General features: G+C 44.5%; 1 protein-coding gene across 1 annotated transcript in view; it reads right to left on the bottom strand.

Moving 5' to 3' along the window:
• TMEM63B (transmembrane protein 63B) overlaps nt 1–13,091 on the bottom strand; it is a 36,107-nt gene extending 23,016 nt beyond the window's left edge. Inside the window, exons 1-5 of the mRNA XM_051997051.1 lie at nt 13,000–13,091; nt 6,176–6,349; nt 5,711–5,790; nt 5,348–5,386; nt 2,504–2,594 (exon numbers count right to left, since the gene is read on the bottom strand). Coding sequence (XP_051853011.1) covers nt 2,504–2,594; nt 5,348–5,386; nt 5,711–5,790; nt 6,176–6,322 — 357 coding nt within the window. The 5' untranslated portion in view covers nt 6,323–6,349; nt 13,000–13,091. The remainder of the gene's footprint in view (nt 1–2,503; nt 2,595–5,347; nt 5,387–5,710; nt 5,791–6,175; nt 6,350–12,999) is intronic.
• Between the last annotated feature and the right edge of the window lie 114 nt (nt 13,092–13,205).

Here is a 13,205-nt window from a genome sequence, read left to right as displayed (position 1 = left end):
CAAACTGGCAAGGATGATAAAAGAGGAAAATGATGGAAGGACTTGACAAAACAGGTATAGTATTTGGAGGACTGGGACTTGGCCCAGCCATTTAAGAAAGCAATTTGGAACAAAGCCCAGAAAGTTATCTATCTTTGAGGATCCTCTGATTCTGCAATACTATTACACCTCAAAGAAAGAGGAAATGGATCCATGTATACAAAATATTTTTAGCAGCTCTGGAAAACTATGAATGTGTTGCCATACTGGGGAAATGGCTAAACATACTGAAGAATATGTATGTTGTAGAATATTATTGTGTCATAAAAAATGATGAAAGGGGGCAGCTAGTTGGTACAGTGGATAGAGCAGCAGCCAAGCTGTGTGACCCTGGGCAAGTCACTTAACCCCAATTGCTTGAGCAAAAAACAAAAAAAAAGATGGAATGGACAATGTCAGGGGAAACTAGGAAGAACTTTATGAGCAGATGAAGAGTGAGCAGAACTAGGATAACAATTTATAGTGATCATAACATTATTGAGAAAAACAACTTTGAAAGACCAGAATTCTGATCATATGATGAACTTTGATTGCAAAAGAATGAAGATGAAACATGTCATTCACCTCCTGAAAGAGATGTGATGAGCCTAAGATTTAGAAAGAGATACACATTCCTGGACAAAGCTAACATGGGAATTTGTTTTATTGGATCATATACTGGGGGATATGTTTTTCAGGTTTATTTTAAAGTTTAAAAAAGTTAAAACTACTTTATTTCTCCCAGGTATCTTAGACTAAACATCTCGGAATCATTTTTTGACTCCTTCTTTCCCACATTCCTGTCTCCCTTCCCACCTCCAATTCAACGGATTGTTAAGCTTTGTTCTCTAAAACTCATTGACTTTTCTTTCTTTATGATAACAATGCCACCCCTAGTTCAGTTACTCATTGCCTCTGACAGACTGTTATAACAATGATCCCTTGGTCTCTAGTCTCTCTCTTTATTCTCAAATGTCTCTCTCTTCGTAACATTCCTCAAATCATTTTTCTATTACCTTGCTCAAAAAAATGACCAGTGGCTTCTTACCTTTTCCTGTATGAAGAACAAACTTTTTAGCCTGGTATGGAAAGCCTCCCACCAGTTAATACTAGTTTATCTTTCCAATATTACCTGAACTTGACTGTCAAATGAGTGGAAATTCACCAAACTGATAAGAAAATTACTCTAGAAAATGTTTTACAACTATGCAACTTTAGTTAACATCTAACCTGCCAGTGACCACCCTGCTTTCCCATCTGGAATAGTAGGCTTTCTGGATCATGTGTCTATCTCTGGCTAGCCACAGATTAGATCCATTTCAAATATTTTGCCATCTGCCCAGCCATAACATGGATATCTTTCCCTCTCTGATATTTACTCTGGAAATAGTAATCAGTAATCCAATTACTCTGGGAAAATGACTGCCCTTTGGCTTCCTTTGTTTACAGACAGATGACCTTCTCTAGTCATCATTCCTTTGTATAAAAAGGCTTCCCTTATTAGAAGGAAAGCTCTTTTAAAAGAGCTACTGCATCACATCTGTATTTTTATCCTCAGCACCTAACCAAGGGTCTGTTATTTGCATTTTCATTCACCTAACACTATTTTCTTGTCATATTAGGCTCCAGCCAAACTGAATTGTTAAAGGTTCCCTGATCTGTCTCATCTCACCTTTGCGCCTGCAAACCTAGGATGGATTTCCTCCATCTCTAAGACTATTGAGATCCTTTCTTTCCTTCAAGGTCCTCCTCAGATGATACCTCCTACTTCTTTCTGATTACTCTCTCTTCTAGAATTACTCACAGCACTTTGTAGAGTCTTAAATCCTTGGCACTTAATACTTAATTAGCATTATTATTTATCAACATGCACGTTATGTGCTCCCTCACACACACAAAAAGGCAGTAAGCTCTTTGAGAGAAGTAAAATGTCTCATTTTGATTTTTGTAGCTCTAAAACCTAACATATAAATGCCTGTTAAATTGAATTGCTCTATTAGTCAGCTGAAAGGTAATCCTGAGTTAACTTGTCAGGTGATGAGACTTTTGGTCCCTGGGTGAGCTACTGCCACACTATATTCTTATCATAAGAAAGAACCCTAGCTACCATCTCCTGGTCAAGGACCATGAGTAATTAAAGATGTTACAGGGTGTGGAGGAAGTCACAGACCAGGAGTAAGAATGCCATCTGGCTATTGGGGCATGTTCTTTGGTGGCTGTCTGCCCTGTTTTTTTTCCCCCCATTGGGGAAGAAGCATCAGGACCCTGAACTTGCAAAGGAAGGTGACTGGTCAGCTCAGGGAAGCCTACCCAAGGAAGGATCAAGTCAAAGCTCCTAAAGCCTCCCATAAACCACCCACTTAGGGCTAGGTTAAACAGTTTTTAAGGGGTTAATGGGATTGAATTCTTGCCTTTCTGTGCCTTACAAATAAAGATGAGATTGTTGGTCACCAATGTTCATGGTGGTTGAAAGGAGGTTACTTACATTGTCTCTCTGCTCAAAGTCCACGGAGCTGGAGACAGAAGTGAGGCGCTCGTAGCGGTCATGGCTGTCTGCCTGCATTGCTGAGGACATACTAAAAGGTGGGGATTGGGGTTGGGGAGGGGGGGGAAGAAAAGGGTTAGAGAAGAGATGCTTGATGCTTTCCCCCACCTGAGACAGGAGGGAAGATGCTACTACACCATAGCTCTGTGGGCCAAGGAAGGCACAGGGCAACAGAGAAAGGCGAAGCAGGGGATGGAGGTGGGGAGTAAAAGACAGGGATGGATGGAGTGATTCCTCTTCCCTTTTTCCCATTTCTGCCTCTCTCTTTCTCAAGGCCTGGGGATGCCTAGTACAGGATTGTGAACACAGTAGGTACTCAATCAATGCTGCATGAATGAAGAGAATGGGGTGGTTAGAAGGAAGAGGGCAGGGAGAAGTCCAGACAGTGGTAAGAAACGGGCAGGGGCTAGCCTTAGGGAAGATAATGGGGGCGAGATGGTCAGGCAGGGGCTGGAGTATAAATCTATTTGGAATCCAACGAGCAAGCTGAGTTGTAGTAATTCTGGTGGTGTTTAGTTATTTTCTAGTTGTGTCTGACTCTGTGACCCCATTTGGGGTTTTCTTGGCAAAGATACTGGAGTGGTTCATTATTTCCTTTTTTTCAGCTCATTTTTTAGATGAGGAAACTGAGGCAAACAGGGTTAAGTAACTTGCCCAAGGTCATACAGCTTGTATGTTTCTGAGGTTGGATTGAACTCGGGAAGATGAGTCTTCCTGGCTCCAGGCCCAGCACTCTATCCACTGTGCCATCTAGCCGCCAAGTTGTAATGACTTCCTATTTAGTGTTGGCAAAATACTTTCTTCACGACCACCCTATAAGGTAGAAGTTTCAAGTATCACTACTCCCATTTTACAGATAAGAACACTAAAGCCCAGAAAAGTTAAGTGACTTGCCTATCACCATATAATTAGTAAATGGGAAAGCTGGAATACGGGAATGTTATGAAGAGAGAGACATCTGATAATAAACAAAGTTTATTGTGCTAGGAGTCAGGATACCAGAGTTCTAATACCCTGTGACTTGAATTGTTTTATTCCTCGGCATCTTAGTTTCCTGACTCATAAAAGCAGAAGGTAGAAGTCGGTGATCCCTCAAGTCCTAGCCAGCTCTTAGAAATGGAAGTTGTCTTGGAAACCAAAGTCTAAGAGGGAGCTTGAGGGATAGTGCCGAAAGCCTTCTGAAGCCTGGAAAAGGAGACTGGTCAGGGAAAGAGCCAGGCTGAAGGGCCAAATTACTTTCTGTTTTGCTGTGGCACCTCTCCTTTGGGATAATATTTCTTTAGCCATGCCATTTTCCTCATCTGTCTGAAGTGAGGAATGGACTAAATAAGTTCCAAGATCCCTTCTAGCTTTGGCACTACTAAGAGATTATAGAAGAAATGTCTGTATATTTATCCCTACTTCACAAGGGCTGATGTGAGGAAAGTTCTTTTTAAACTTGTGAGAGTGCGATATAAATGTGAGTTACATGATTATTAAAGCTGTGAATATGGGGAATGCAATGGCAAGAAATAGTTTTGTGTTCTAAGGGAGAAACTGAAGTTAGAAGTGAAAAAACTAGAGAGCAGAGGAAAAGTACTAGGACCTGGAGTTAGGAGACAACTATGTTCAATTCCCAGCTCTAACACTTACTAGCTGTGTGAGGATGGCCAAGTCATTTAACATCTCTGAACCTCAGTTTCCACATCTGCAAAATGGGAATAATAATGTTTGTACTACCCATCTTACAAGGTAGTTGTGAGAAGCTTAAAAGACTATAAAGTGTGAACTGCCAAGCATTTCCTGCTGGTGGGTGTGGACAGGATACTCTGGACATTGGTCCACAGGAGAAGGCAGCTGAGCCAACTTCTGCCTGACCTTGGCTTCTGCAAGAAGGAGGGGCTGGTCCTGACTAGAATTAAGGGCCTGAAAAAGCCTTGGAATATCTGCATTGCAGTGTGAGGAACTGCCCAGCAGGGGGCAGTGGTACCATTCTCATGAGAAACTGCAGGCTCTATAAAGGATCCAAAGTCCCTTCTCCCTTGGTTCTGAGTCTGACAGGAGGAGAGATGGTTCCCAATTTCTATCCTGTGAGGGTGTGTGTGTGTGGTGGGAGACACCTGTTGAACTGGCCCTTTACCCTGCTCCCCCCTCCCCCCAGTAGTAGTAGGAGCAGCAACAGTAGGAGCAGCAGCAGCAAAAGCGGCTTCTATCCTGCAAACAGAGACCAAGGCAAGAGGGGCAGGTCCAGGAGAGGGGCTGGGAGAAGGGGAGGAGACGGTGCCCCTTGGACAGTTCTGATCCTGCAGCTGGGGGTGGAGATACTTCCTGGCCACCAGGCCAAGGAAGTAAGGAGGGGACCCTGGAATCTAAAGAATAGGGATTTGAGGGAAGGAAGCTACAGGGAACCTCCTTCTTGTCTCTGCAGTTGAGGGGGATTTTGAGTGTGTCCAAGTAGGAGCGGTTCAATGTCCCATGAACCCTCTTATTAATAAAATATCTAGAAGAGTGCCCCAGCTCCAGTCTTATAATCCTTCTGATAATCAATTTTGGGAATGTGTATGTCACAAGCCCCCTGTGTGTGTATGTGTGTCTGTATATGTGTGCATAAAACCCAGAGACAAGCTGAGGAACTCCCTGCTTTGCAAAGCACACCGCTTGAGTTAATCCCGAAACCACCATGAGACTGCAGAGAGACAAACTGCAAAAGAAAACATCAAAATGGCAAGAGATGAGAAGTGAGAAAGCCAGGGAACAAGGGAAGATGGTTTGCAGGGGAAAGAGAGGGGCTGATGCCCCACGTACTATTCCTGCTCCACTCGGTCTCTCTGCTGGCGTCGCAGCCTGAGGACAGAGAATAGAGAGCATTAAGGTCAGCAGGGGAGGGGGTGGCAGCACCCTTTCCATGACCCTCCTCCCCCTGGTGAGTATCGCCTTCTAACTGAAGATCACTTCTTAGTGCAGTACTTTCCCCCAAGACCCTAAAGCATATGCCCCTATCCAAAAAAAAACAATAGATATAGGGATAGGAGAATAGCATAGTCATATTCATTCAGAAAAGAGAAAATGAGGGGACCTCATAAAGGGAAAGGCAAAGGTTTAGAAAACAGGGGCAACTCTTGTCTGTCTCTTCCCTTCCTATTTCCCTCCCCCCTCCTCCATCCTCACCTGTCAACATCGGTAACCAAGGCCAGTCGTCCATAGTCCCAGGCCACCTTGCGCAGAACAGAGAACAGGAACAGCAACAACTGGGGCAAAGGATACAGGGAAAAGATTGGCAAAACTAGGGTTCTGCACGTCCTCCATATGGAAAGGACAATGTTGACAATTTAGGGGTCTTGGAGTTTAGAGTAAGTGGGAGGTTCACATAAGATGGGGGTCTGAGGCCAAAGATGTGAGCTGGGCACATTAGCAGAAGAGGGAAAGAACATGGGGGAATCCCTTAGTTATGTATGAACAGGAAGGCTGGGGCTTTGGTTAGGAGGTCTGCAGCTTGAATAGGTATCTGTGTAGCATCCAGAGGGAAATTCAAGGACTGTGAGATGCAGTGATGGAACTATGTGTCTTCCCAATGATGTTCTGGGATTAGAGCTAAGGGACTTCTTCACAGAAGGGACTGGAGGGAGCACTCACAAGAAAGCATAGGAAGTCAAGTGCAAGTACTGTGGGAATCCCCCCAAAAGGCAGTCCTTGGAGTACAGTGCTTCTGATCCGGGCTTTGTAACAGTAATCCTTGGTTTCTGAGTTGTTGAGTGTCGAGTCGCCCAGTGGAAAGGGCATCGTGACTGCTATTGCCGCATCGTCCTCCTGTTGGGGGGTGGGGCGGGGAGGGGAGGGAGGGAAGAAAAGGGTCAGCTGAAGTTCTTAGGGTTTACCTGCTTTCATCCCCCAGCCTTAAGAAGCAGTATGAGTGAAAAGGGGTGCCTTTAGTTCTCATCCAGAGAAACCAGTAGGAAGGATAAAGACAGACTGAGGAACTCTGGGAATGGGAAGATCTGACTGAGGAAGCCATGGATTTGTTGGGGAAGTAAGGGAGGGGGCTAACCTGAGAGGTAGAGTCTAACTCATGTGCCCTGCCCCACCCTAAACTCCATAGAATTGGACTCAGAGTCCTTTCCTCCTATCTTTCCTTAATAAGAACAGGATTGAAGCTCCTTGCTATTCATTTCTCATTTCCTTTTCCTTCCAATTCTTTCCTGCCTCCCATCCTCTAAGGCTTAGACTCTTTTGAAGACCAGGGAAAGAAAGAACAGAATTGGGCTTTTGGAGTATCTGTGAGAGGAATGGATGGTGATGTTAAATGGAGAGGGTCTTAGATTAAACCACATCAGTGTGGCTGCCTGTAGGAGGATACAAAAGAGTCAGGGTAGGCAATCTATCCTGTTCATACTAAATTCCTCCATCACAGTGTGGAGGTGATTAGGTTTGAAGGCTGTGACAATGTAGCTGGAACTGTTGAGCCTCCTGCTAAATTATTAAGGCTTCAAAAGCAGCCTAATTATAGCTTGTATATATGTTTATATAAGAGAAGTTCACTGTTTGGAGGGCTGACCACTAAGCAATTAATACTTTTGGCCAATGGAACTAGAGAAGATCATTAAAGAATGCAGGTATTTTATTCCAGTTGCAAGGGTGGAAGGTGTAGCCACCTTCCAGGAAAAATGGTTATCAATTATAGACTAGGTGTCACATGCAAAAAGGATAGGTTGAATGAAAATATTCCTTTTAGTTCTAAAATTTCTTATTGATTCATTTATCCAATAAATATGTCCCAAGCACCTACCATCAAGACAGAGTATTAGGTACTATGACACATTTAAATGGCATCAACAAAAACAGAATATTAGCTCACCTTATACTACTTTAGATTTCTTTTCCCTATTCTCACCCCTCTATCCTTGTGAAGGAAGGAAGGGGAGTCTAGGTTTCAAATAGAAGTATGGATTTCTGGGTCCCCTTCACCAGAGTATCTCCATGCATGGTCACAGAGATGGAGGGATTCTGGTAATATACTAAATCCTGTGACCTATTCTTTCTTCTTCCCTTTCTTTCCAATCCAGCTTTCTCAAGCTGTTCTTGCTGAACTGTTTCTTACATAGGGGCTGCCAAGAAAATCACAGAATTACAGTTTCAAGGGACTTCAGTACTTTTAAATAGTCCAATCTATACCAGTAGAGGAACCCACAACCCCTAAACAACCCCCATCTACCAACAGATCTAAATGTTAGGAAGATCTGTTTTGTTTTTTTTTAATATCATGAAAATTTTGTGTCACTGTTTACATAGCCATTCAACAACGGATGTTCAGGATATTTGCAATCTTTTAAAGTCCCATATAATATTGCTATATATTTTAAAAAGAGAACGGTCTTAATGCTGTTTTAGGCTATATTTTAGGTTATATTTATTCTTATAAAAATTTTTATTTCTTAAATCTTACAAAGAAATTCTTTTCTTCCTATCGTTTTCTCCTCATTTAGCCCATATTAGACTACAATTCCCGGAATGCTAAGCTTTTTTCATAGAGCAGTGCTATCTGGGAATGCCACACCCTCAATTAGGTTGCACCATTGGTAGACCAGAGGGGAGAGTGGGAGGTCTTCAGGTTTACCCTCCTCAATAAGGCCCTCCGAGGGTGGGAGGGGGCTAATTTCAGAGGAAACAATAATATTTCAGCTCCCCCCCCCCCTTTTTTTTTTTTTTTTTTTTTTTTACTCAGCAGGCCTGGCTTCACCTCTGTTATTTATAGACCTCTTTAAGCTCCCTCTGAGAAGTATGTTAGGGTGGGGCAAATAGTACCCTTATCCCAAGAGAAAGACCAACCAATCTGTGGCCTAGACACCCGGGCTCTAGGAGAGCCTGGGGAATGGGAGGCAGCAGCTGCAGGCAGCCCAGGCCCCAAAGGGATAAGGGGTGGGGGGTGGGGTGTCAACCTCAGGCTAGAGGAGAAAGCTCTAAGGAGGCCAAAGTACCAGCTTCTTTGCTCTCCCTCCTCCCTCCCCACACTCAGTCACTTGCTAGCTTCCCAAGAGGGGTCTCTGGGAGTAGGAGAGGAGACTGCTGGGGGCCTGGGGACAGGAACTGCCAAGCCCGAGGCCAAACAACAAGCGCAGGGGCGTGTCAGGGACTCGGAGAGAAGGCAGCCTCTTCTCACCTCCCCTAGACAGGATTCAGTGGGTCTCTGCTCCCCCACTCAAACCCTTTGTCATTCCCCAAGGGTTGCCTCTATGTGGAGGGCAAGAGATCTTCCTGATCTAATAAACTGGAGGCTGTAGTGAAAAGAGGAATGATAATGGATCTGAAGTTCATAGGATCATTAGAAATCAAATAGTTGAAATTTCTCTCAATTTACAGGGAAATAAACCAAGGTACAGAGTAAAGAAGTCTGGTGTAGGATCATACAGATAGTAAGAAGTAGAACAGAGATTCAAACTCCAAAACAAGGATTCTTTCTACCATACCATATGGGGAAATTTTAGGAGGGAAGTAGAAGAGAGAGCCAATTGACAGACCACATAGATTGATGTTTGTATCTATGTAAATGGGTAACACTATTCCCCCCTGTCCTAGTGCCTAAGTAAGGTATGTAAGGGCAATTAATAAGTGATTATTAAATTACTGAACTTTGTGTATGAAGATGTGTAATGTCAGTCCTGCTGTGAAAATGCAACATGTCAATTATGGCCTATCTCTCAGGTACATGAAAGTGTACATTTCTGTCTCTATACGTTGTATACTTGTGTTATGAACCTGGGTATGTAAACAGAAATATACAGAAGACTGTTACTTTAAGTTAGGGGTACAATATTGTTTCAAGGTCCCTCTTCATCCTGAAAGCATTCTCCTTTACTCCAGAGTTTGTTGCAACACCCTTCTCCTATACCACAGTGTATTCTGATGTCAAGATACAAAGACAAAGTCCCCTCAAGCTCCAATTTCCAGTCTCCCTTCCATATCAGGGGAGCCTGGCAGTTTGTGTGGCACTATCCACACCCATTCTCCATATCCTGAAGGGCAAGAGACCTTTCATGACCTAACTACCCAACCAAGGTGAGTAGGTAAGAGTCATGCCAGTTGCTTTGCTAGTTTATGGAACTGAAATTGAAAAGGAGCTCTGCTAGACTGTTATTCTAGCTATAGTTGTAAAGTCAATGAAAGTAAAAGAAATGAGCAGAAGGAAGAGAAAAATGGCAGAGGTTATGGTGGGAGTTAAAGGAATCAGAGGAACAGGTTTTATACAGTTTAGGATTTTGAAGAGGATTGGAATAGTAATATAATAGTTCATTTACTTATATAACACTATATAATTTGTAAAGACCTTTAATATACAATATTTAATTTGATATTCACAAGAATTCAAGGACTAAAGTTGATTTCCAAATTCCCTCTCATCTAGCTCTAATCCAACTTGGTTTTGTAAGTTTGTAAGCTATTGCCCACATTTCACAGATGAATTAGGTATAGAATAACTTGCCCAAAGTAAAAAGCTAATATAATGCAAAACTAGGAAATTTGGTCCTCTGACAACCAAATTAGTATAATTTTCATTACAGCCTATAATATATATAAGCCTCTTCTATAAGAGAAAAGAGTTGAATTCTTATAACAGGTAGCAACTTTCCTCCTCTTATTGGGGTGCCAGTGGTATCAAGAAATTTCCCTAGTTTTATTGAGATGCTTAATTTAAATTGGAAAAGAGTTTATTTTCAGCCCAATTCAGGATTTTATTATTGTGAGGGTCACAGTTTAAAGTTTATTATTGTAGAACTACAAAAAGAGAAATTGTAATTTAGGACTTGTAATTACATTCAGACAGTGTATTTATTGAAAGGATGCTTAACGTGGTATATAAGAGACTAGAGCTCTAGTTTTAGTTAGGTAACTATGACCTTGGATAAATCCCTAATGCCCAGTCCTTCTGTTGATAACACAGAGATGTTAACATCTTTGCCTTCTGAAGAAATGTCCTAGTAAGGACTAAACTTTGAGAAGGGGCCTGAAAAGTACAAGTAGTATGAGAATAAAAAAAGATGATTTATTATCAAAGTAATTTGAAAGGAATGAGGGAAGGGATTAAGCATTTTAAATAGCATCTATTATGTGCCAGACATTGTACTTTACAAATAGCATCTCACTTGATCCTCACAACAACCCTTCTAATAGGATCCCATCTTACAAGTGAAGTGACTTGTCTAGGGTTACACATATAGTCTGAACTCAGCTCTTCCTGATCCTTTATCCACATTATACCAATTAGCTGCATTGGGGACTGGGTAGTGATAGTATAAAATTTAATTTTCCCTCTGGTAGATTTCTTTTCTCAACCTCCAACTTCTCCATATCTTCTAGAACGTCAGGGTATAGCCCAGGGAGTATACATATCTATCAAGTGTGGACATTTATGATTCAGGGTTTGGAGTGTAAATTTCTCCCACCAGTAAGCCCTGGGTTTAAAATTAAGTTATTATTCATAGAAAAAAGGCATCTGGACTAATAGCTAAGGAAACTGAGGCTGGAGTCCTGTCACCTGGGACATAACACTTTCTAGATCTCACTTTTCACATCTATTAAACTGGGGTGTGTGTGTGTGTGTGTGTGTGTGTGTGTGTGTGTGTGTGTGTGTGTATGAATAGTGATCTCTAATCTTTTTTCTAGTTCTAATTTGGCTTTTGCTTTCTTAAGAGAAACTTTGTGGCATAACAGGGACTTGTTATAATCAGGTTGTTTAATAGGGGAAGGAGCTGGTAAAAAAAATTAAAAATGACAAGAAACACAAAAACAACAGGGTTTATTTTGGGGCTTCTTAAAGATAGCTATGACTAAGCTTATTTTGAAAATGTGACTTAGGGTCTTTCCTGTGCTATCCTTGGAGGCTTCTCCAGAGAGCTATTTCCTGGTCTACTCTTCCCTTTGAGTGATGGTGGGGCTCCTCAGGACCAGGGGAAGGCAGTGTGGTATAAGGAAACGCACTCTGGCCTGGAGACCACAAGACCTGCGTTCCAGTGTTAGGTCTGCCACAAATTAGCTGTGTGACCTTGGCCAAGTCACTGCTTTATCCGTCTTCTCTAGTGTGAAAACCAGAGTTTGGCTAGATGATCTTACAAGTCTCTTCCAACACTGAGTGACCTCCTGTGTTTCTATAACCTAGGAGGGTACATGATAGGGGGATGCCAATCTATATGGATCCCTCGACCCATGGGAAGCAGGCTGAACTACAGGTCCCAGCATGCAACCCTTTGGGCATGCCAGGGCCTGGCCTCTCATGCCATCCCGGTGCCCTGCCAACCTTTTCTTTTCACTCAGGGGACGGAAGGCAGTATTCTTCAGCTTTGGAGCAGACACTCCCCACTCCAGAACCTCAGTGTTCCTTGGCATCAGCACCATTTCTCTAGTAGGCAGCAGCTTCCCCCCAAAACACATACACACACACTCCCTTGCTACTGGAGGAGCCAGAACTGTGGACAGACGTCCCCTGTGGATGCCAAGTCTATGTCCACAACGACCCAGGCAGGTGGCAGCACCAAGGACAGCCAGCGCTCCCCCCCACCCTCTCGCCATTCCCTGGCATCCCGCTGGCCTTCGAGCAGGACAAGGGGCAGCAGCCCAGTGTTACTAAATTCCCAGCCTCAGCCAGAAAAGGAGGGTCCTGGAGGAGCCCTGGTTCCCAGGCTCCAGCTAGCCCAGATCTTTCTCCACTGCCCGCTCCAAGCCCCGGACTAGCGCCGTGAATAAGACTGCATTGTGCCGGGTGGGAAGGACACGAGCGAGCTTAAGCTGAGACATCCACACACACGCTCTCACCCCGCAACCCCCCGGCCAGGCCCTCTCGGTCACCCCGCCTCCCCCACTCCCCGGCTCAGTCCCCCCAGTCTGGGCCAGGGGGCACAAAGCAGTCATACCGCAGCCTGGGGCCCAGCGCAGGGAAAGATTCCACTCGTGTGTATGTGTTTGTGCGCGCGCGCGCGTGCTCGCGTGTTTGTGTCTAGGGGGGCGGCGGTAAAATCCACGGAGTCTATCAGATCATGCGACACTTCCCTCCTTTCTCCTTCCCGCAAACAAATAAAAAGAAAAACCCCAACAAATCCCCCCAAACAGCAACAAAAAACCCCAAACCACCAAACTCAAGCTTCATCTAGGGGAGGGGGAGGGAAGGCCACAACATCTGGATCGCCGTAAAAAGAGTGGGCAGGGGAGGGGAAAGGAACCCCGGAGGGTGCATCATGGGGGGGAAGGGCACACACCTGGAATGGGCAGGTGGGTGAAAAGGTGGGGTGGGGGCCCCAAACAGCTGGGTACTCCGAGGGCGGGGGTCGGATACAGTGCGAAGCACATCTGGAACTCTGGTGGGGGTCGGCAAATTTTTTTGGGGGTCCGCATAATTATATTCCCTGTTTTTAGACTGGGGTGTATTTTCAGGAATTGGGGGGTGGGGGCGCGGGAAGGGGTCGCCTACTCACCCTCGGGCGCAGACTCGGCTCCCGCTCCGAGGCTCGAGTCGGGGCTCCGGGCCGGGGTGGGCGGGGGCGGGGGGAGGGGATGTTGCTGGGCGGCTCGGGCTCCGGGCTCCTGAGGCGGCCGCGGCTCCCGGCTGGGGGAGGAGGGAAAGGGGAGGAGGGACACGGGAGGAGGAGGGAGAGATTGGGTAGGAGGAGGAGGAGGGCGG

This window comes from Antechinus flavipes, chromosome 4, assembly GCF_016432865.1.
Source record: "Antechinus flavipes isolate AdamAnt ecotype Samford, QLD, Australia chromosome 4, AdamAnt_v2, whole genome shotgun sequence".
In the NCBI taxonomy this organism is placed as follows: domain Eukaryota; kingdom Metazoa; phylum Chordata; class Mammalia; order Dasyuromorphia; family Dasyuridae; genus Antechinus; species Antechinus flavipes.
The sequence above is the reverse complement of the archived record's forward strand: the minus strand, read 5'-3'. Positions and strand labels throughout refer to the sequence as shown.